General features: G+C 43.4%; 2 protein-coding genes across 3 annotated transcripts; one reads left to right on the forward strand and one right to left on the reverse strand.

The window, feature by feature from the left end:
• On the forward strand, positions 260 to 6,902 carry LOC8063475. 2 transcript variants are annotated; one of them, XM_021454503.1, is made up of 2 exons: positions 260 to 525; positions 5,790 to 6,902. In XM_021454503.1, exons 1-2 carry the CDS (start codon positions 447 to 449, stop codon positions 6,749 to 6,751), a joined length of 1,041 nt encoding a protein of 346 aa, XP_021310178.1. In that variant the 5' UTR covers positions 260 to 446; the 3' UTR covers positions 6,752 to 6,902. The 2 variants fall into 2 exon arrangements, with proteins under 2 accessions (XP_021310178.1, XP_021310179.1); XM_021454504.1 differs by lacking the exon at positions 260 to 525 and adding an exon at positions 2,771 to 3,171.
• Positions 7,220 to 23,438, reverse strand: LOC8063476 (mediator of RNA polymerase II transcription subunit 14). The gene is made up of 9 exons (XM_002462056.2): positions 22,753 to 23,438; positions 19,275 to 20,348; positions 18,133 to 18,230; positions 13,446 to 13,620; positions 12,316 to 12,925; positions 12,080 to 12,214; positions 10,918 to 11,894; positions 9,085 to 10,133; positions 7,220 to 8,571 (listed from the first exon to the last, which is right to left on the reverse strand). The coding sequence occupies exons 1-9, from the start codon at positions 23,005 to 23,007 to the stop codon at positions 7,773 to 7,775; spliced, it is 5,172 nt and encodes a 1,723-aa protein (XP_002462101.1). The 5' UTR covers positions 23,008 to 23,438; the 3' UTR covers positions 7,220 to 7,772.

The following is a 25,078-nucleotide window of genomic DNA, read 5'->3' on the forward strand; positions in this document are numbered from 1 at the left end:
TCTCAGAAACTCAACTTGTCCTTGTAAACCCTGCTCCTGTCTCCATCAACCTTGTGGTAAGTTACTGGGTTTTAGTCAACTATGGCCTGTGAAGGCAGCAAATAAAAAAATAATTCTGGTTTATCTTATCGATTGAGTCGCCATCATTCCAGTGCATTTGTTTCAGGAAGCCAGAACAATGTAGAAGCAAGATCTCATCTTCAGACAAACGAGTTGCATTGGAATTAATGGGATTTTGCTCTTGGTCATTGGAAGCTTCTTGGTATATACAAAGGCATACTAATTAAGATCGTCGCTGAGACAAGGAACCTTGGCTCTAGCTCTGCATGACCACCCTTCCTTGTTTGTAAAACCAGATGCATCTAAGCTAGGTACTGCAAGGAAGCCAAACCAGCGATTAGGTTGTGTACTCCAAGGCCAAGAAGGCAAGAGAGCAATTCGTCTGCATGGATTGGAGGATGAAGCGATCCAAGAGTGTTCCTAAGCTGAAGGGCTCGTCGTCTCCTACAAGTCCGACTGATAAAGGTAACTTATCAGTTTGAATGGAAGTAATACTTAAGACCATCTTGTGTGAAATTGCTTATTAATTAGGTTTGATCCTTCTTTTTTCTGTTCATTACACATAGCAAATACTCCAGTTGACATATGATCCTGCATACCGTGATTTAATTATTGATTTGTTGAAACAACTTGGGTTGATCCTCCGAATTCGAAAATTTTATCGAATATATATAACTGCAAAGAAATGGAATGTTATCGGCACAATTTGGATGGTCAAAGTAAGTGATCAGTATGTTCTTGGAAGTCGTCTAAGCTAGACAGCAGATTTGGACCATATTTCACGATAGGTGTGGTGTGTTGATCGGTCGGTTGACCCTAGTAATTAGTGTCTTTTGGAGATTCCAAGGTTGGCGTGCAATTTCGTAGCAACGCAGGGGATTCTGAACAGAAGGAACTCTTGGAATGTTAATGATAAAGAGTCCCTACATGCTTCTGGTCCCTCTTTAAACTGAGCTTTCTTAAACTTGATACTATCATTCTCCAAGAATTTCACCTAGACCAAAATGCCCTGATGCTGATAGTCCCTGATGCCTCAGTTTGAGATGTGAATTTCATACCAAATCATGTTTATTCATAGGATAAAGTGCATTGATTACTAGTATAGTAGGGTTAAAACAAAACAATTACTTATTCTGATTCAAAATACATGTTCATTGTCAAAACTTTTTTTTCCCACTGCGCTATCAATGTACTACAAATAATGTCTATGTAAGAAATAAAGACGTTGCTAAACATCCTAAAAATCGCAATGTGCAGCGTTTAGTTTTTGTTTATTAGAATTTCTTTTATTATATTAAGCAGTTATATATCAGTACGATGAGTCAGCTTATAGAACATATCATATCCTAAATGTCATATGCATGTTTGAATCGAATGAGGTATTTATTTCTACAGCGAAAGAAGTCGGTAATGGCCACTTAAATACCTAAGTAATTGGGCTACAAATTTCTGGTTAATTTATTTTACAAAAGAATTATATTCCAATATGGGACCACTTGGAACTAATAAAGTTATCATCGCACTAACTTGTACTCCCTCCATATAGGATTTAGATGTCGTTTTAGGCAAGGTTTGGGTCAAACATTGAGAATATAAACCATTGCAAATGTGAAAATTATATGAATAAATTTATCTTGAAAAATACTTTCATAAAGTATATATATATATATATATATTAAATGTTTTTATAAAAATAAAAGGTCAGAGTTGTGTTTTGGAGATCGTGTCATTGTCCTAAACGACATCTATGACAGAAGGCCCACCCAACAGGTCCTATACGTGGCTGCGACTTGTGACTCTAGAGTTTTGAGATCTACCCCGGACAAAAAGAATCGCTGTATGCCATGCCTAGAAGAAGCCAAGAACGAATTTGCAAGGAGATACACATGCATGAGCACAAACCGATTAAAAGTGATCAGACATTCCATGAAAACTGACAGCACTTGGATTTCTTGTTGAGAAACAGAAGTTCCATTGGAAAGAAAAAGAATACAACGGACCATACTTGATGTAGTCGTCAATCAGGACCAGGGAAAACTAGCAGTTTTTTTTTCGAATGCACCCCAGCGCACATTTCATGAAGAGGAGCAGTAAAGTGACCCCACAAATAAGCTGAGGGGCTTAGCTGGTTCAGTTCACTGTTAAGGATGTGTGTCTGGTTCTTTGATATAGGAGATAGAACGGTCCTATTCCTGTTTTTCTGTACTAAGGTAATGAAATGTCAACAATAAGAAAACTTTTACCATAAAACTTCACTTTAAACCAAGGTAATGAAATACGATGAAGAGATATTGATTGTCCAAGTTGAAAGAAAACTTTGACCAACAAGAATCTAAAACAGCGTATATTTGTAAGTGGAGGAAATAATAATAAACTAATGAAAATACCATGGCGAACTTCCCACCATTGAGGCTTGTTTAGTTCTAAAAAATTTTGCAAATTTTTTTTAGATTCTCTGTTATATCGAATCTTGTGGCATTAAATAAAGATAAAAAAATAACTAATTGTACATTTTGCCTGTAATTTAATTTGCGAGACCAATCTTTTGAGCCTAGATAATACATCATTAGAAAATATTTGTCAAATACAAACAAAAATATTACGGTGTTTATTTTATCAAAAATTTTGGAACTAAACAAGGCCTAAAGTAGGACCATTTTATTATATTTTAACACAAAACTGAAACACAGCCCAGCTGGGCTTCCCTTGTTTCCATTTTCTTCTGTATAAACCACCAGTGCATCGCCTCTCTCTGCTCTCGTGTCCCCGTCCGTCTTCCCTCCATTTCCCACGCACAACCGGCAGCCGCAACCTCTCGTCGAGCTCTGCTCATGCCGAGCGACCATCCGGAGCCGCCGTCGCTGGCGCCGCTCGAGCTCCAAGCCGACCCGGCGCCGCCGCCGGCCAAGGGCGGGGGCAAGATGCACAGGCTGCTCAGGTCGGCCTTCAAGCGTGGGGACTCCGCCTCGGCGAGTAGCGGGGACGAGGCGGACCAGCTGAGCCGGTCGTCGTCTTCGGCGGCGAGCAGCGGCCGCACGCCGTCAGGGGGGCGCGCCGGCCGCCGTGGCGGCGACGGCGACCGGTCCAGTCGCGAGAGCTTCGAGCTCGACGGTGAGACGCGCGTGATTCCGATATTCCTTGTTTTCAACGAAATTTCCTCGGTTGATCGCATCTGGGTTCTTCTTTTTTCAGCGAAATTTAGCGAATCTTTTAGGCGTATATTAGCTAAGCACATGACATGATGGGCTGCTTTGTTGAATTCTGCACTTCTTCTAATCTTAATCTATCTTCAGTCGCTGTTTGGGGGATTTGGCAAGCCTAGAACTAAGACAGTGACATTGTGTAATACTAACTGACAAAAGCCCGGATGTCCGCGAAAATTTGGTACGGAGAGAGAGAGAGAGAGAGAGTAATTTCGTTCTCATTCTCACAACTGAATCTGAATCGCCGCATTTGAGAAAGATTCGGCATTCAATTTGAAAAATCAGGAGTTCAACACTTCAACTGTAAATTGCACAAGTTGAATGCAACAAATATACAGTTGTCACTTCTATTTTTTAAGTTAGGCAACGCAACAACCTTTTGCTCGCCATTGGGTTGTCATGGCCTTGTTGGATGCTGGAACTTCCAAGGCTCTTAAACTTATATAATATTAATGCCTTTCTTTAATCATAAATTGGTCATGTACTCACGATAAGGAGTTGGGATTATATATACTATGGTACGTAACATCTGTCATTTCTGTATCTAGTTCAGAAGAAACCAAAGGGAGCTAGGGCCATCTTCTTGGAAGTTGCATGACCTTGTCAATCTTTCTTGCTAGAAGCAGTTTGATCTTCCGTAATAGAGAGGGAGAGGTCTGAACATCTTGCAAATCTTACTGCCTACTAGGATGAAAACGGATCGGATACAGACGGATATCATATTTGTTTTCATATTTCTGATCGAATTCGGATTCAAATACAGATAATATCAATCATATCGGATAAGATACGATTGGATGTCGACATCATAAATATACAATTTAAATATTCGGATACGGATACGGTATCGGATGTTGAATATTCGGACTCGGATACGGACAGATCTGAACCCCTCTAAACGAATTCGGTCTCGAATACGGTCGAAAAATATCCGTACCGTTTTCATCCCTACTGCCTACCACAGGAGAAGACTGAAACAAACTTTCGCTTTTTATGAAGTTGTTATTGTCCCGTGTGAAATAATTTGGGCATGACAAATAAGTCTCTTTCCCTCTTGCTGCTTTCTCAGCTCAGAAAGTCTAAACAAGGAGGTAGTGTCCTCTTTCTGCCAACCCTTTTAAGGTTCTAGAGCTTGATAACAGCACCTCGGGACCCATGACACCGAATTGGCGGCTTATACTGCTCTAGCAGCAGCCCATATCCATTTGTCAGTCCCTTTCTTCGAGGGGCAAAATGCCTTATGTGCTCCTACACTTGGCAGTGCGGGCCATCTAAAACATAAAGTTAAGACAAACGGATAACCTTATACAGTACTCCCTCCAGGTTGGTAAAAAAAAAAATTCTGGACAATGATATGATCTCCAAAGCATAACTTTGAATTTGTATTTCTATAAAAATATTTATTAGAAAGTGATATATGTATATTTTTATGAAATTATTTTTAAAGATAAATCTATTCATATGTTTTTCATATTTCCAAACTCAACACTGAGCAACTCCAGCAGTAGCCCCCAAAACTAGGCCTCTACTTTTAATTTGGGTGCTCCCCCTACTTCTTGGAGCTCAACTTTTTTGCTTCAACTCCAATAGTAGCACCCAAATTTAGGCCCCCAAACCTATTTCAGAGAGAATGACAGAAGGGCCCACTTGTCATTGTCTTTTTCTTCTTCCTATTTTTTCTTTATTTGGATACGGACATAATTAGAGCATCGAGCCGGTTACCGTAGGGTGTCATGCACATACAAGAGAAGAGAGAGAGAGAGCATACGCTGAGGCTAGGACACGCGATGGAGGATGGTGGCTGTCTTGTTGGACCAACAGGAATAGAGTCTGTGGGAGAAATATGGGTGCCCAGCCAAATATGGGGTCTAGAGTAGGGGCCCTGCTAGAGTAATGTTTTTAGTCTGGGCACCCATATTTAGCTATTGGGGCTTGAGTAGAGGCCCTGCTGGAGTTGCTATGGAGGGAGTACTTTTTTTTTGAGCCATCATATAGATGCAGATGCTCGTGCACTTACTAAAGTTTTTCTTTCAATAAAAAAAAAATTGGAGGATACCGGATGAGAATTTGGCTTTTGTATCTATATAAAGTTTGATTGAGTGGTACCAACAAGAAAAACGTCTTGCAAATTGCAAGCTTGTTTTGAGATTGTGAACGTCAAAGTACCAATGCAAGTACCAAGACTACATCTATTATGCTGGATTACCTGTTGTCTATTTTTGTACTTGTTGATCCTGGATCCAAGGCTTGTTCCATCATTGCATTTTTCTGTTGATTCTTTGCACGGTTTTCTATCTTCATTATCGTGCATAATATAAAAATACTACCTAGGTTGCTAATTGGCTTCTACAACAGTCTTTGTCAAGTGGCTGATGGTCATGCCCTCGAACAGTTAGAATATTCAGGATTCAAAAGGAAACACTACCTTACATCTAAAAGTAGTAGTTGACTCTGTTTTTTTTTTTGTAACTTATCGATGAATACTTGCCCTGATCAATATCAATATGCTATATGTTTATAATTAAGGTTCTAAGAACTGCAAGTTGCTGGCTGCGCTGCGCGACGCCAAGATCGGGCACGCGTACGAGCCCTTCCCGTGGGAGAAGAAGATGAGGGAGCTGCTGCCAGTGCCGGAGGCGAGCTGCTTCCTCTCCCTGCTGCTGCTGCCCAAGGCGGCGGACGGGTCCAACACGCGGTACAACTCACTGGAGGACACCCTGGCGCGCGCGGACGCGTGGCTGCTGTCGTCGCAGGCCTCCGGCGTGCCCGTCGTGTTCATGAACGTGCAGACGGAGGCGCTGCTGACCAAGATCTCCGGTGAGACGGCGGTGTCGACCGTGAACATGGCGTCGCTGTCGGACCTCGCCGGCATGGCGAATGCGAGCCTGTACGGCTTCGAGGACTACCACGGCGTGGACATCGGCGTGGTGCGGGCCGTGCGGCTGTGGTACACGCCGGCAGCGGGCGAGGCAGCGCTGGAGCTGCGCCTGCGCCAGGGCGACACGCGGCTGGGGTTCGCCATCAGCCGCACCGAGGAAGGGTTCATCTACGTCTCCTCGGTGGCGGAGGAGGGCACGCCGGGCGTGGCGTCGGCGCGGTCGGGGCTCCTGGAGCTGCACCGCGCGGCGCGCAGGGCGTCCAAGCTGCTGGTGCTGTCCCGCGTCGGCGGCGAGAAGGTGCTGCCCTGGATGGTGTCCACCGCCGGGAACGTCAAGTGCTTCGACACCGTGTCGCTGAGCCAGAAGCTGTCGCTGCACCGCCACGCGCTCCGCCCCATCACGCTGCACTTCCTCATGTGGGACCGTGACCTGGCCGCGGCACTGCCTAGGGATGCCGACGTCGAGAAGCCACCGCCGTCCGTCCTCCTGCTGCCGTCGCCGCTCGACGTGGCGGCAGACGACCTCGACGGGCCGGGGCTCGCCAGCAAGGACTCGAGGGACTCGTCGTTTAGGTTCCAGAACATCGACCTCCCGGACAGCTGGTTGTGAATTATATATACAACCAAAAATTCTCTTTTCCGATAAGTTGAGAACAGTTAATGAGTATTGTAATCAGGTGAGCTTCAAACTTATACCAAGTTGTGATGTTAGCATCTCATCATGGTTCCTGATGTGATCAAATATTTTCGTTATTGTAATCGCGAAGGCACCACAAAGAAAACAGGTTCGATGAGCAGGGACAAGGTAACTGGACGTTGGTTACCAATTTCATAATTATACATCAAAAGGTTAAACCCATATTCAAATAGAACCATCCTAGGGCAAAAATTTGTTGATCTGAACAAATTAGTCACGAGGCCAGAGTGCTCACAACATCAATTTCCCAGCCACGAGTTAGAAATTTGAAATACTACAAGACAGCATCCTCTTATCTATCCTGCCATCCAGGCATCATTTTGGAGCAGATTTAAACATACTAACTACAAAAACATCATTTACTACGATGACGCAATTGAAAACAAAAACATTGAAACAAGCTCCAAGAAATATATTTTGCTGTCCCCAGTCATTCTAAACACAACTAGAAATGTCCTGCTAAAGGAATGTCAAATGCGTCAGTCCCGAGTCCAGTGCCAATTTATCATGTACAACACCACACATACCAGATCCACCCATGTCTAAGATTAACACCCTACAGACGACTCCTGAATGATCTATCCATTAGAAAGGGAAGGGGGAAAAAAAAGAAGGAACACGATTACAGCAGTAGATGATACAGACAAACAATTACCGATGTGAGCAACTCCACCTTGATACATTATTACCCACCCTAGCTATGTTACAGACTACACCTTCAAATGGGCTAAGTAAAGGTCCATAAGAGTCAATCGACACCATTTATACTGTACAAAATTGTCATCTGAGCAAACCTCAGGCTGAGAAACTGTCACTGCTCCCAAATGTGATAACTCCTTTACATCTGCACGTTAACAGAGCCAAAGGCCATGCTGAATATGACAGACGGTTCATCAGCAATGGCCTTGTACAAGAGAGCTTATTCCAAGCAAGCTCATGATGCAGTAGAGCCTGCAGAAAGTGGGCCATCTCTTAGCTGTTGTAGACAGAGTTGAAGCTGCTTTTGGATCATCTCGGCAACCATTCGCAGCCTTCCTTGGCCCACCTCTCCAGCTACACCAGACCCATTCACAGTTTCCACAGCTCTTGAAACCTTTTGCTTACATCTTTCCCACTCCTCAAACTGCAACCAGCAGGCTCTCCCACCATGGCTCCCATTCATAGCAAGGAAAGCTATATGATTGTTGTCCCCAAAAGAATAGCGAAGTTTCACAGATACACAATATGGAAGCCAGGCAGCTCCACCAGCTACATTCATGTGAGGAATGAGAGCATGGTCAAGTACAAATGTCAGGGCAAATTCTACTGAACTGTGGGCTCTATCATGATGAATATTACTCTTGGCTAAAGTGCTGTTCTCTGTGTTATCAGCTGCAGCTGATCCTGAGTGATTCTCCAAACAAAGCTCGATCCGAGCCCTCTGAGCAGTAGCAATGTCCCCGTTGACCGGGGAAAGACCTTTCTTCCATGTAATCAGCTTTAAAAACTCACGCAGTACCGAAATTGGCAATGTAAGCAAAGTGATAAAAGAAGCAACTCTAGAAGCATCATATGGTTCAGAGGCAACACGCCTGCTAAAGTAGTCACATATTTCATTGATTTCAGCAGCTGCTAGCTCTTCCTGAGCATTGCTCTGAGCTTGCTGCTGCTGTTGCTGGTGGTGAAATCTTTTCACACTCAAGACTTGTAGAAGCAGTTGAACGCGATGGACACTTACTGCAAATACATATCCTCTGCAATATGAAATCAGGAACCAATTTACTGGCAGTCCCAAATGGAAATACTCAACTCAAAGGAAAGACAAGAAAGACGAGTCATTTTGAACTGCTGACACCTAACACTAGCAATTTCTCATCTTATAACTCTAGCCTAAGCTCAACAAAGGCTGATAGCACCAAATTAAACAAAAAGAACACTGTTTACATTCAGTAAATAATGAAGTATAGTCATAAGGTATCAGTAAATACCACAATACATATTCAACGCACATTTGTAACATGTAAAATAGATGAATGCATAATTAATCTGAAGGGCAGATATAGACAGAATAAAGTACTATTTCCAAAAGGTCAGGGAACTCAATATCGCTAAGAACCAAAACTTCCATGAACAGAGATTAAGGGTACTTTGCCAGTGAATATTGTATAGATCCTGAATCTTAATTGCGCAGTGGAAAAGTGAATAACATAGACTTTAAATATGATGCTAGAAAACAAAGGATACTTTGCCAGTTTATATTTTCTTACCCGACATAGAACCGGAGCGCAGGCTGCTCTTGATCCAAATTCAAGAGAGCACCTTCATTGTCCTTTAAGATTGATCCTAATATTTCTTTCAAAAGTTCAGGCAATTGTGCAAACAACCATAGAACTCCAAGGTACTTTAGGATTCCTCTCAGCACCTTTTTCAGAGCTGCCAAAGGAACCCAACCACCACCATATCCACCATCATCCCCCAGCCCTATAAAAGCTGTGTTTAGTTCCCCTTTCATGTGAACAGGGAGACCAGCTCCAGCAGTAAGTCGCACAGAAGCTCCACTAATACCAGAAGCAAGAGCCGAAGAAGCCAACATGGCATTTCCTGCTCGACTCAAACTGGCTGCTACATGGTTAGCAACACCAGAAGTTGGCCGGGACATAGAAACACCAGGGGTAGCACTTAAACGATTTGCACTAGGAGCAGTTTGTGGAGCTCCAGCATTGTTATTTAAGTGTCCACTAGCCTGTGTAGCATTCATGAAGTTGGGTTCAAGAGCATTTAGACCCTGAGCAACATGTTCCATTATGAAAGGCCGGAACTGTGGGCATGGCAACGATCCACCAACTGAAGGTCCACCTTTAGGAGGAGTAGCCGGCTGGAGCCAAACCTGATCCCCAGCAAAGCAGCGCATGTCAACAGAGAATTTCTTGCGATATATAATGCGTATCCAGTATGGCCCACGAAGTACGACCGAAACATCAAAAGGCAGTAATGAACTGGGAACAAGCCCAGGTCCACCCCGTCCAGCGGCTGAAAGCATGGCAGCAGCATGAAGATTATGACTGCCTAATTGGGCAGCTGCAGCATTTTGGGGGACAGGTGCATGATGTATGGTTGATGAAGATGAACCATTTGCTAAAGGCCCTTGTGTCAGGATGTTCGGCTGCTTTGGCATAGAGCTATATCCAGATGAAACAGTAACAGGCATCCTTGCAGGACGAATTGCACCTCCAAGGGCAAGTAATGGTCCTGCTGTAAGCCGAATGCAATCCAAGAAGGATGCTACCTCTCCACCATTCACGAAATCCTCCAGAAACTGCATTTTTGCAAGATTGATTATCAGATAACAAGGCAAATAAAGGCAAACTTTATTGCAAGATGATTGAGCAATCTCACAGAAACTTTATGCCTAAGTAGAGAGCATAAGCTTCTGTACTCAGGTTTCACCTATTTATCAACAGCATAGTGAATGGATGGAAGCCAATTGGAATGACCCATCTGGCACTGCCAGTAAAGCAGATCATAGGAATTGTGCAGTGAAACAACAAAAATGCCAGCACTCATTTATGCTTCCAGACTCTTCAGAAAATAATGATGCCATTATTAAAGGATAAATGTATAAGAAAAATGCTTCTTGTGAAAGCAAAAGCTAGCAAGCAATGTTTTCAGGTCATCTGGTCAAACCTGGTCGACCTGGGACCCACCAGGACGATTAATCAGACGACTTGCTAGCAAGTATGCAACTGTGCAGTGAGTACATGTCAGCCTACATAATGTCATTTTGCCCACAGAAGAATGTTCAGACATGATTTCCAATTGAAATTGACAGTCAGAATTAATGTACATCATGCTGAGGTTCGATGGAACTACAAAGTGGGTAAGCAATATTTAGAAAAAAAACATCACAATACAATAAAAAGGCATAAACAGATAGAATTTTTATTATTTCAGGTAAAAGCCTTAATATGCATTTGAGTAACAAGGTGAACTTTCAATGTCGAAATGTATTCAAATATTGGCTGTACATTTGATGTTTTAAGATCCAAAGTACACATCCAATGTGATTGATCCAGGAAAAAAAATGGAAAAGGAAGATAAACCTTTGTGTGTGGCCAAAGCTGATCTGGAGAAACATGCATTGTGCAACCACCCTTATCAATCTCCCATTCAACAACTATGTGTACCATAGGCATGGTGCCGTAACTAAACCACAAGCTCATTAGACCCACAGCTTCAATCCTGAATGTCTTTCTCATCTGCTCAGATAGCTTGTCAGCAGCATCACTGTTACCTTTATTAACAGATTGTGATTTAACCTCCATGGATAACTGATTGTCGTCTAGCTTGTCATCCAATTTCACACCAATCAGTCTCCTCATTCCACGAGCAAAGGAACGAGCATTTGAAAGTCGTCGTAAATCTGACACAAGCTTCTGGACACTATCTGCCTCAACAGTGTTGTAAGTTAAAACAACACCATTGGAATCAAATGAGATATGTGAATCCATTTCTGAGCTATTCGCAATGCGAATGCCAACACCCCATTGTGTTGTGGTGCTTCCTCCATTAAGTTCCCAAAGTTCCCTGAAATGTGGATCATTTATCCTAACATCCCAAGACATGCTTCCAGCCTTACCAAGGCGCAAGCATATATGCTTCCAAGAATCATCTTGTGCAAAAGGTAATCTTAACCAAAGATTCGATGATGGTGTCCGCAGACCAACTTCTTCAACATATGGAATTGCAAGGGAATCCATCTGAGCAGTTAGTTGAGCATGTTTGATGCATAATGAACAGTGTCTTATGACATGTAGTAGCACAGAAGCATATATAGTTGCTGGAACACAATTATTTCTTTCTGCAAGAACATCTCCATAGGTGAGGCTGACTCTTGATTGCAAATTAGAGGAGTGCGCCTGCAAAGGCAGGATATTCTGCACTGATTCTGATTTTTTTCTCCGCTTTCTTGGCTCACTAGCTTGCAGTCCTCGTAATGAAGGGATACTTGGCAAGAAATCTGAAAGAGAGCGCTTCCTAGATGCACCATCAGAACCAGCGGTGATGGACTTCTCTAATCCTGACAATTGCCCAAGTAAGATAGCATATATTTGAACAATATATATTTCCAATGAAGCCGTAGTTTAGTTCACAATAATGGTTACCAAAAGTTTTACATCTGAAGCTGTAATCTAGTTCACCATAATGATCACTAAAAGATTTACATCTGACTCTAATATATAGAAGAAAATTTTAGTAAAATACCTCCAGTTATAGTTGAAGACCCAACCAAATGACCAGGCATAGCGTTCCCAAGATTCCCTGAATGTGAGCTTTGAGCAGGGATTTGGCTGCTGTTATTATTGCTTGAAGGTACAAGATGAAGTGATTTATTTACACCTGCAATATCAGTCATATGGAGAGCTTAACAAGCACATTATAATTAGAACCTGACAATTTGGTCATAGACATTACAGGGCTTGAAGAAAATGTGTTTGTACCTTGTAAATATCTAAAATTACTTGGGAAATAGCTATTCAAACTGCCACTAGGATGAATTTTTGCTATATTATTAGCTTGGGTATGAGATAAGCTTCCATCATGCATTGGTGAGACAACCCTAGCATTTATTCCTTGAATATCAACTGAAAGAGAATGATTTTGCGCAGCAGTAGAACCACGTTCATATTCAAAAACCTCATCGACAATAGATGAAAATGATGGTGAACAAGCAGGAAGTAGTGGAAGAGTCTCAATTCCATTCTGGACAGGAAGATCACTCTCCATCATGTCAGCAGGGTCCACTAAACTTTGTAGGGCCTGCAGCTTCATATCAAAAGGATTTGCATTTGTCTCATTTTTAAGTATTTGCATCTGTCCTATATTGATTTTGTTAAACCTGATAGCTTCTTTCGCATCTCCATTTGCATTAGTCTTATCATTTGCATCACACTGTGTCTCAAGCAAATGAAAAACAGGCCTGAAGTCCTTATCAAGTTGCATCAACAAATAATAGGCATTTGCACAATGTGGAAATCCCATGACCATCAAATCTGAGCCATGTAATATGGTCTTGGGAATCTTCAGAGTGCCCTGAGATTGCTGATAGACCTAGTAGAATAAAAACAATGTAGTTTAGCACTTTACATTTGAACAAGCAGACTTTGGCATGGTCCAATGAGTCATCTGATAATAAACTGTAGGCTGCCTTATATTCCATACAAGTAACCAAGCAAGCATCATTTGTACTGTATTTCTCTTCTCTGAAGCTAAAAGAAATTTCCCACATCCAGAAAAGCATAATTTCATTTAAACAAGCATTATGACTGCTAAGTCATACTTAAAAGGGTGTCTCTTGTGATCTCCAATATCATCTCATTGATTCCACAATAATATAATTATAAATAATACTATAAAAATATACTTGAAAGCATCATATTATGAAATTGAACAAAGCATTTTCATCATCACATTTCACCAATTTAAATATTTGTAAAGATATTACTGATCAAAAGTGCAGTCTGATTGCATGCATCCAATGGTACTTCAAATGATACGCAAGAAGCAAAGATGACACCACATCCACCAAGTGAAAAGGTCAGATAGCATGGTATGTTAACATATAAACAACCTTAAGGCCAAAAAAACTTCCAGATGCAGCAAATAGGTGGAGGATGCTCCTGGTCCTTAAGCTTGAAAAAACCTCAGTAGCTGATGTACTCCCTTTGTTTAGAGCTTCCTCACAGTCCATAATCGCAGCACGGGGTAATATATTTTCCGGTGATTGGAGGAGAAAGCGGCCACTCCTATTTTGAAGGGAAAATGAAAGAGTCACAAAATTAGGAAGTTGAAAATCTAAACCAGGATTGTAGAAATATACATAAATACATGATACTACATCCTCCATTCCAAATTATAGTTCACTTTGGCTTTGTACCAAGTCAAACTTTGTTAACATTGACCAAATTTATAGAAAAATGCACCAACAGACAACACCAAATTAGTTTAATTAAATTTTCCATACAATAAGCTTTGATAGAGCAATTTTTTGAGAAGTAGATGTTAATATATTTTTCTAAAAACTTGGCCAAAGTTAGAGAAGTTTGACTTAGAACAAAGTTTAAACTGAACTATAATTTGGAGCAGATGGAGTATCAGGTATTTAATGGGTATACATATTGTGGGCAAAATATTGGCATAGTATTGTAAAAAGTCTATATGAGCCCTGAAAAATAGGATATATCAAACAAAAATGGTCCAAACACACCCCTTATGCAGAGTTGTTAGAGGCGTATGTCATGGGCAATCACAGGCAAATCTTGCCTTAGTTGGCTGATTGGGTTAGTTTGGAAGGTTGGGGGAATAATAGGAAGGAAGAGAAGAATCATAGGGGGTGAATGGTGATTAGCCAGGGAGGCTATTTATATGTAACCCGTACGAGGATTAGAGAAAAGCAAGATTTAGAAGGAAAAGACTTCTCTCTTGCTCGGCCATAGGCAAGGCCCCCGGCCAGCCCCCTTTCTCCCTCGTGACCCGAGCCGCCGCCATAACATCTAGCAGCCACATAACATCTGGTATCAAGATGCTAGGTTCCGATGAGCCACCGTTGGATCCCATCGCCAAGGCGTTGGCTGACCTCGCCCAGCAGGTGGCATCCCTCTTGGCATGTCTGGAGGCCTTGGAAGCCCGACACCCGGCGACCACCACTATCACCATAACCGGCGCCCAGCAGATCCAAGCCGAGGGCGAGAAGTTGCAGCAGATCGAGCAGCCGACAGATGTCACAACGGAGCCGGCAGGGAAGATGCTTATCCTCCCGGTGTTAGCAGCGGTGCGGCTGCAGGCTGCGGCAAGTGGCCTCCTGCGTCAGCGGGTGCAGGAGATGCGCAATCTGCAGCTGATTCCGCCCGGCACCCCTTCGCAGCGCCTCCAAGTTGCGCATCACTGTGCGGAGGACCTCGATCTTGTCCGCTGCGTTGGGGATCTTAGGCATGTGGTTCCCCCCACGGGCAGCCGACATGCTATTTCTCCCGCGGGCAGCAACTCAGAGTCTGCGACCATGGGGGTTGGGGAGGCGCACCCCTCCTCTCTTCCCTGTGCGGCGTGGACCAGCAGCCATCTGGCGGGGAGAAAGCATGGGCTCACAGGCAGGCACGCACCGATTAGCACCGCCGCATTCCACCACCGGCCGCCGCGAGGGCACATCCGCTTGTCGCTGTTGCGACCACTCCCAGGTCTCGACACCCGCCAGACTGCGCCATGGGATCCAGGTGGCCATCCACGTGCACCGTCGTCGTCTGGATGGTGTCCACCTTCGATTGAAGAGGCCGCAAAAAAATAATAGAGTCGAAATAAATTTTTGGGTTAAGAATAATAAAATAAGCCAAAATGTAAAAGGCTTATTTTTAGGTGTTAGGTTTGTGTGGTTGCAGCTCGAGGACGAGCTGCTTGTCCAGGAGGGGTGTAGTGTTAGAGGTGTATGCAGTATGTCATGGGCAATTAGAGGCAAATCTTGCCTTAGTTGGCTGATTGGGTTAGTTTGGAAGGTTGTGTTGGAGTATGAGCATTGTAGGCCCATGAGGCCCATGTTTGGCAACTATATTGCTACCCTGTTTAGGGTTAGCCAGGAATTAAGGAAAACCTAATTCTAACATGGTATCAGCAGCCTAGGGTTACCTTACCTCCCCTGCCCAACCCAGGTGCCGCCGCCGGCAGCCATGGCCGGCCGGCCACCTCCTCCTCCTCCCTCATACTTCCACTCCTTCCCTTCCCTCCCCACCTCGAATTGGGCGCAAATCGCGCATGCCCCGCAGCCCAGGCCCGCCGCCGCCGCCGCCCCAACTCCTAGCGGCGCGGCCGCTCTAGCCGCCGGCGCGGTCCCTGCAGGTGCGGGCGCTGCAGCTGCCCCCGCTGGAGACGTGCCCGGCGCGGTGGCGGTTGCACGCTGCCGCGCCCAACGCGGGCGTAGAGGACGTCGTGGGCGCGCCCGCCGAGGATCCCGACGCCGCTGCCACCGTCTACGCCAAGGCCGTCGTCGCAGCTGGCCTAGGCATCCCCCAAACGCGGCTACTCTGCCCAGAGGGGCAGCCCTGGCTCTGGTTGCGGGCGCTGTGGTCCCTGCTTTGGCCGCGGCGCGACTGCTCTGCCCAAGGGGCGGCCCCTGCTCTGGCTGCGGCTCCCTTCCCCGCCCCGCCTCCACCACCTCCGTCCCACCTCTACAGCGGTCATCCTGACGCCGCCCTTGCTGCCGCTCGTCACTGCTCGTGTCGCGGCTGCAGAGGAGTTTGCTATGAAGGATCTGGGGGTGTTCCATCACTTCCTCGGGGTTACTATTGAGCCTTATCCTACCGGGTTACTTCTTCACCGGCGGCGGTACACTCTTGATATCCTAGAGCGAGCTGGGATGACTGAGCTAGGATGACTGAGTGCAAGCCCTGTTCCACTCCGGTTGACACGCAGGGCAAGCTATCAGAGGCCGAGGGCACCCCAGTGACCGATCCCACTGCATATCGGAGTCTTGCCGGTGTACCTCACCTTCACCCGGCCGAACATCACCTATGCAGTTCAGCAGATCTGCCTCCATATGCATGATCCCCGGGAGCCACACCTCACTGCTCTCAAGCGGATCCTTCGCTACCTCCGCGGCACCGTCAACTTCGGCCTCCTTCACCGGCAGTCGTCCTCCACTGAGCTCATCGTCTACACTGACGCCGACTGGGTCAGGTGTCCGAACATTCGACGCTCCACCTCCGGCTACGCCGTCTTCCTCGGCGGCAACCTGGTGTCCTGGTCGTCCAAGCGTCAGCCGGTCGTCTCCCGCTCCAGTGCCGAGGCGGAGTATCGCGTTGTTGCTAACGGCATGGCCGAGACTTCCTAGCTCCGGCAGCTCACCAAGCTCCACAACCCTCTCCCGGAGCACGCGACAACGTCAGTGCGGTGTACCTCTCCACCAACCCTGTGCAGCACCAGAGGACCAAGCATGTGGAGATCGATCTACACTTCGTCCGTGATCGGGTCGCCATCGGCGATGTTCGGGTCCTCCACGTCCCGACCACCTCCCAGTTCGCCGACATCTTCCCCAAGGGTCTCCCGTCCTCGACTTTCGTCGAGTTCCGCTCCAGCCTCAACATCACCAGTGGCTAGTTGCGTCTGTGGGGGGGCTCGTGTGTTGTACTTCTTTTCGTGTCCAGTCTGCAAACTCTGTTGCGCTAGTAGTTCAGACTGCGGGGAGGTGTTGGAGTATGAGTATTGTAGGCCCATGAGGCCCATGTTTGGCAACTATATTGCTACCCTGTTTAGGGTTAGCCAGGAATTAAGGAAAACCTAATTCTAACAGGTTGGGGGATAATAGGAAGGAAGAGAGGAATTATAGGGGGGTGATTAGCTAGGGAGGCTATTTATATGTAACCCGTACGAGGATTAGGGAAAAGCAAGAATTCAAAGGAAAAGCTTCTCTTTTGCTCGGCCATGGGCAAGGGCCCCAGCCAGCCCCCTCTCCCCCTGGCAATCTCAGCCGCCCTCGCAACCATAGCAGCCACATAACAGTTGTAGACCACAGAAAATAAACCGCTTGGCTGGTTTCGACGGTGGTTTTCTTGCATGGTAGGAACAGCTGGATCCATCTCACCCCACAGGCTATGAAGATGATCCAATAAAGCTCCCGCCCCTTCTCATTCAATGCCTTGAGTAGTGACGAATCTATCTATACTAATTACTACTCCCTCCATTCCAAATTATAAGGCATTCCAAGAATCTTGGAGAGTCAAAGCATCTCAAGTTTAACCAAAATTATAGAGAGAATTAAAAAGATTTATGACATCAAATAGGTATACTATAAAAATATAGTTAATAAAGAATCTGATGATATTTATTTGATATCATAAATGTTATTATCTTATCACATATGTTTAGTCAAACTTGAGATTGTTTGACTTTCCAAGATTCTTAGAATGACTTATAATTTGGGATGGAGGGAGTAACTCGCTACTTCAAACACACCAAGACCATTCAAGTTAAAATTAAATAAAACGTAGCTTTGCTAACATGGACCTTGATTTTTCCCCCATATGGAACTTTTAATGACGCCAAAACGGCAATCTAAAACATCAATCTGCCACCAGGTAGACACACTACACATCAAATATTTTTTCCTCAATATTGTTTAGTGATTGATATTTACGAAATGGCTTTTATCACACAAACTTGAGTGACATGATTGTGGTTGAGAGCCTTTTCTTTCACAAAATAGGGATAATAATTAAATAATTACTAAAGAATGGATAGATCTAAGATACTAGATCAACAAAATACTGACACACCTGATATTTATTCCAAGACTAACATACGCCTGACCATATGCCCTTACTTGAAGCACTTCGTTCCCAAAACAATCTGAGAAGCCCTTCTTCTCTGCATTCTGCACAATTCATAAACATAAAAAATGATCAATACCACAACAAATACTCTGCAACAACTGAAAAAAGTGCATACACAAGCAAAAAAATATTTTAAGCATCAGATGCAATTGGCGGCTGAACAAAATCTACCATTCCATGTATGTGCCTCATTTAAAATCTACCATTCCATGTATCATTGCATTAAGAAGATCTAGACATGCATCATTACCAGAATATTTTGGTGTAAGTGTAACCATTCAAAATTTTTCATAGTGTTAGCAATTTATGCATTACAATGTTAAGGAAGAAAAAAATACCTAAAATAATTCAATGCAAATACACAACTAATCATGTTCACGCATGATATGAATATGCAAATAAATCTGAGAGCAGAATGAATTTATCAGATTTTTTGTAACAGTCATCAAGCTCAACTAAAACAACAAAGAAAACAAATTCTGAGAACTAGTGAAGCTTTTCAAAAATGTTCAAACCCACCGTGATATTTTCAAAACATACGGACAGATGAACACGTGAAACGCATGGGTTAAGATTCTGGTAGTAAAGATTATAATGGGTACTATTCTTGGTTTAATACCTTTTGTACCATGGTAGGTTCGAATGCAGTTTTTAGTCAAGCAATGATATGCTATTTAATCTTCTTTGACCCTAAATAATCTTATTTGCAACAAAAGATGTATGGATGACTAAATAGACTCACACGCAGAGACATATGTAGTGAGTAAGAACTATTCAGATTTTACACCAGAAATATCACACACCAGAACAGCAATCTCAATTTCAGTAGTCTTTCACATCGCTCAAACAATTTATAGAAGTCCACAAAGTTTCTACTGTTTTACCCTAAAATTTATAAAATGAAATGCTGTGGGGATCTCCCCCACAGTTTTTGCCTTAAAAAAAACTAAATATGGGAATGTAAGCATGTAAATTCCAGTTTAGGGTAATTTTTTGTGCCAACAGATGCATAAGAAATCAAAAATCTAAATAGTAGAGAGTCATGCAAATACAAAATTTAATTAACTACATATATTCTAATATACCTTCGTTGGGTCCTTCGCTGCTGCAACATCTCGTGTCAAGACAACATCTTTTGGGGACTGAGAAATTTGGACATTTTTGCACAGTTGTCTCTGAATATTAAGAAGGCGTGTGTGCCTATTGCAAGCAATTGCTCTCAAAATAAGTTGTTCAACATCAATGCAACTTAGATCAAGAGAAAGGTTCGCCTCTTTATCTGTAAATGGATCAAGTATAAATGAACTGTGCTGACACTTTATTTGCATGTCCAGCCCTGCCTCAATTTTGATAAATGGAGATGAATCAGGTTCTGTTGTGCCAGTGCTTTTCTCATCTAGCCAGTAATTAACTTTCAGGCCAGGTATCTTAAAACCACTTGCATCGAATTCCCCATCTTGAACAAGCTGCATTAGAGGAGTATTTCCAGTTTGTCCAGTAGCACTGTCAGAGATGAGTTCAGATCTTATGGCATCTTTCCACCTTCCCTGTCGAAGAACATTAGCCTGCCTAATAATAGTGTCCATAGCAAGAGAGATGCAGAATTCATGAAGTATAGCATATAGCACTGCAAAGGGATTCTCAGAAGCTGCCATTCTTCTTTCTATATCATCACCAAGAGCAAATCTCCTACTTTGATCCAGTTTAATAGGACCCTTCTTCTCACCAACCAGTAACTCCATATGCAATATCCTCCATAAGTCTACATTACCACGGTAACCCAATGTAAGAAGAACTTTAAATTCCCCATCCACACGGAAAACAGCTATCCCATCAGTTACTGAAACATTAGATACTTCTTTAGGTCTTGGGGTCACAAGTACTTTGTATCGCACGCTAGCGTCTAATTTCCGCAGAGCGCACTTTTCTTCATCTGGGGAAAGTTTATTTTGACTTCCTATCTCTTCTATGCATCTTGGCAGCCTCTGATAACCCCCTGTAAGCATGACTTCAATAGCAGAAGGAACATCGAACATAGGAGCCCGAGCCTGCTGCAAGCACTCGTGCATATAAAACAGCGAGTCGGCTGTTTGGGTGAAGCATGTCTCATGACTGTGGAGAGTTGATCCGAGCTGTTGACAATAATGGACCAAAGGAACCTGTGTGGATTGAAATTAGATATGTTAATGACAAAATACACTGAATTAATATCTTCAAAAGGCTACACTAACAAGGAAAATTTACGGAAAACTTGCTTATTATGATATCAAAGGTACAAAGGTTAATATATTAACAGAGGCTGTAAAACAAACTTTATTGCATCCCATACTTTGGCCTTGTTTGGTACAGCTTATCTGGGAAGCGCTTCCCAGATAAGCTGTACAAATAGAGTAAAAGCGGCGGTCAAAATAAGCTGGTTTGGTCTAGCTTCTGCTTTTTAGTAGAAATGAGGGCTGTGGGAATAAGCGTGGCCAAAACAAGCTGTAAAAAAGCATGTTGTTTGGCTGCTGGTTTCAGCTTATTTTGGCCATAAGCAGCTTATAAGCTGTACCAAACAGGCCCTTTATAAAAAATAAAGGGCAAAGCGTGAATGACTGTAAAGCTGTCGAGAAATTCCCTTCCCCAGACCCCACCTTGTGTTGAGCTTTCCGCACTAGGTACACAGCTGACATGACAACAAAATTAAGGTACAGTGGGGCATCTTTAAAGAAATCCATTGGCTCAGTGGAATGATGCAAAATGCCATGAAATCAACTTCAGTACTTCAGAAGCCGTTGAGGAAGTGCTCTATGAACTAGGCCAATGCCATATCTAAGCTTGGTAGGGACAAAGAAAGGAAATCTTAATCTTAAGGTAAATAGTAATCTCTCAGATTTCATTGCCCTTGTCTTTAACTTATTTTTTACTAGGCAGTCTCATTTTCCTGACCTACATTTAATTACATTTGTAACAAAAAAAAAGTTATATGTCAATTAAATTTGAAACAAAAGGGTTTTATGGATGTAAACCAAATAAAGAGCAGTATAATAAAAAATCAGAATACTTCATCTTGATTTTGTTAAAAAACAAAAATCGCTTGCACTGTTGCACTAGAATTAGTTTGCATCAAATATATGCTACAAATAAATAATTCATGACAGCATAACAGCCACATTACCACAGTCCAAACCATACAGTATAATATTAAAAATTAAAAATTGAAATGGAAACAGTATATAAATAAAAGAGACTCCCGTGACTTTCAATGGTTTAAAGGTTTAGTTATTAAATTCTATTTGTTGATTATACATTCCCCTGATCTGTGTCAATGGTGGTTCGCACTTACGGATGAAAGTGGTGTGGATAATTGTCCAATCCGATCCGATCCGAATCAGAATTTGAGGTTATGAGAAGAACTTTTAATATCCATATGGATAGGGATAATCCATATCTGATTGTGCGCAGATGCGGGGTAGCAATGTAGGATATGGAATAGGCAAAATCCAACGGGCATGGACCGCAAATTCTATATGGATTATCTGATGTTTAAAACAGGATATCCAATAGTTTTTCTCCCTGACTAAAGCCAAGAGGAATGTAGGATCTAAAAAAAACTTGTTAGTTGAGAACTCTTATTTTGTGATGTGATTTGATGTTCTAACTTTTTAATTGAGAATTTGCTGGCTGTTATTACATATTGGTTAACAACTTTATCATTTGCGAATGAATATACCATGTTAAGTGTTAATGTATTGGTGTGATAGACACAACATGGAATGCAATGCAAGATTAATATCTATTGTCTGTTCTTGTTTCTTTACTAAATTAATTCTTGACAAGTATATATTTATCTATGTTTGCACATATTACTCGACTACTTGAATCCGTCTCCTATCCAATTCCGTTCCATATCTGTACCACTTCTGACATCCAAAAAATCCACATCCTCATCAGTGTACTATCCGCTCTGCTCCGAATCCAACAAAAAAAATTGGATTAGGATACGGCAGAGGCATTATCAGCTCTGATCCGATCTGTTTTCGTCCCTATTCACACTATTTCAAGTACATTGTAAAATGGTCTTATTTCACTCCTCCATCTATGCCAGAGCACACCAGGAAAGCACCATAAAAATAATATAAGTTTCTAGCACGAAGCAAGGTGAGTTTTCCACACTACCACTCCACCAAATAAACATAATCAAATAAATGAGCATGCCAAGATTGAACTGGATTACTTTTTGTCCACCAAACAATTATTTACATCCTACTAGGAACTGGAGTGAAGACCCTACAAAATCAGGGGCAAAAATGCTGGCACAATCCATCAACAATCACTGATCTTCACTAGCCCACTACACTGCAATAAGCCAACAACTACGAATATCCTTCTTTATATGCCACTCGAGCTAGATAGGTGAGACAACGCCATTAAACCAACAAGCCCTAAACCAGGATATTAGTATCACATATTGGAGGCACTCACACCAGTCAAAATGAGTTCTTCACATAGCACAGTGGAATTATGACAAGGAGACGAACAAGCAAGGGAAATAGGACTGCAGAGACTGAAATTAGGTAGCACCTGCTGACACCACTTGGCAAGGACGTGGAGGCGAAGCATGCGCTGGCGTGTGCGTGTGATGAACTTGAGCAAGTCGATCTTCTTCTCGGTGTCGGACCGCTGCCAGCCGCCATTGGCTCCAGCGCCGAGGCCCTTCCCCTCGGCCTCCGCCTGCGACTTCTCCACGAGCTCCCGCAGCGCGAGATACGACTCCTCCGCCGCACGCCGCACCACCGCGCCCAGCTCCACCGTCTGCTGCCCCAGCTCCCCCGCCATCCCCGCACGCCCGCGCGTCCAGAAGCTAGGGTTTCAGCGGCCCACCACCTTCACTTTCTTCAGTTCCTTCTCCTAGCTTAACTCCGCAAGGCGCCGGAGACGAAACTCTAGCCCTGTATCGCCAACGTGCGCACGCGTGGGCCGGGAGGAATCGCGCGCGGTTCGCCGCGCCGCTCCGAGCCGCCCCGTGAATAGTGGTGGGAGGGGGGAGTGGAACTGAAATTGGAAACCAATCAATCAAGGGTAGGGCTCCGGGAGGCGGTCGAGGGTGGCCGCGAGAAAGGGTGGGAAGGAGAGATATGGTGGAAGCGAGAGACGGAGGTCGCCGGCGGCGAAGCGGCGGCGGGGGCGCGGCCTCCTCCTCTCTCTCTCTTCTGCGATCGGTCAGGACCCGGCGGAGCCGCGGGGGTGCGAGTGCGCCCTAGTAGACGGGCCCACGCGGAGGCGGGGGGGGGTGGCCGCCTGGGTTATGTGCCGTCCGATCGGGATGGAAGCGTGGGGATCAACATCTGGATGGGGACGCTGCCTTTTGGCTTCTCTCGGACCGACCATGGCCGTTGCAACGCTCGAACCGTAAGAGCATCTTCGAGAGCTTAATCAAATTCTATTAGTTAGCTATTTGGTAAAATAGATAACTTTTTAAAAAAGAAGAGATCAACAACCGTCTTGCTATCAGATAGTCAGTATCAGTGATTAGCTATATATGGACATCAAAAATTAAAAAATAGTTAACTTTCTTTACAAAACCTATATGGCTGGAAAATCAAGGGATAGTCAACTTTCTACTTTACAAAACCAAATAGCACATCTGTTGGAGTCTATTTTTCTACTATATAAGTTCTAAAATAGTCTTCATAATAAGAATAACAAGCTATTAGAGTTACTCTAATACAAGGATACATGCTTCCTTTTCTAGCCCTCAATGAGGGAAAACGGCTATTTTGAATCTAACCTCAATAAAAATTTTGGTTTGTCAAATCCAACCTACCATCCCTCGAATAAAGAGGAGAACTTTCTTCCTCAATCTACTATTTTTCTCATTAAAGATTGAATTTTCTCATTCTATTACTACTAGATATGCTCTTAGGGTGTGTTTGGGACTACTCAAACTCTGCCCGACAAACTCTATCCTCGGGGGTGTTTGGTTGGAGTTATTAAAGTTTAACAGATACTATAGCATTTTTGTTTTATTTGGCAATTAGTGTCAAATCATAGACTAATTAGACTCAAAAGATTTGTCTCGTAGATTACTCTCTAACCATGTTTTTAGTTTCGTAAATAGTCTACATTTAGTACTTCATGCATGTATCCAAACATTCGATGTGACGAGCGCTAAACTTTACCGACCGTAACTAAACAGACCCTCAGAGCAGATCCATAAAAAGTAAGAGTTTGTGAAGTACTTTATTAGGTGTTCTCATAACTCTATCATTTTTCTTCGAATGGAGTGCATGGAGCTAAAACCATTTGGCTAAAAAATATAGAAAGGAGTAAAAAATATAGAGTGAAACAGTCTTAAACACCCCCTTAGGCTCTGCTTGGTTGGCCTATGGCTTTTAGAGAAGTAGTTGTGAGCTATGGCTTTTGGAAAACCAGCTACCTGATAAATAGTAGAAAGGCCTTGTTTAGTTCACTTTGAAAACCAAATAGTTTTCAAGATTCCCCGTCACATCGAATCTTGTGGCACACGCATGAAACATTAAATATAGATGAAAATAAAAACTAATTACACAGTTTAGCTGTAAATCACGAGACGAATCTTTTGATCCTAATTAATCCATAATAGGATAATATTTGTCACAAACAAACGAAAGTACTACAGTAACGAAAACTTTTTACTTTTCGGAACTAAACAAGGCCAAAGTTAAAAGATGGTTTGGTTTAGCAGCTATGGCTTTTGAATAAGATGCTGAGCGACCTCATATGTCATTCGTAGCATTCAACTCTCTCTCTCACTAATGAGTGGGTCCTGCTCATGAGCCTCTTCTTTTTCGTCCCTAGAAGCCGTGCAGCCGTGAAGGGTCACTATTGAGGAGCCTGGAGCCCGTGCCCGGTGGACCTCTCGCCACGG

The sequence above is a fragment of the Sorghum bicolor genome, chromosome 2, assembly GCF_000003195.3.
Source record: "Sorghum bicolor cultivar BTx623 chromosome 2, Sorghum_bicolor_NCBIv3, whole genome shotgun sequence".
Taxonomy (NCBI): Eukaryota; Viridiplantae; Streptophyta; class Magnoliopsida; order Poales; family Poaceae; genus Sorghum; species Sorghum bicolor.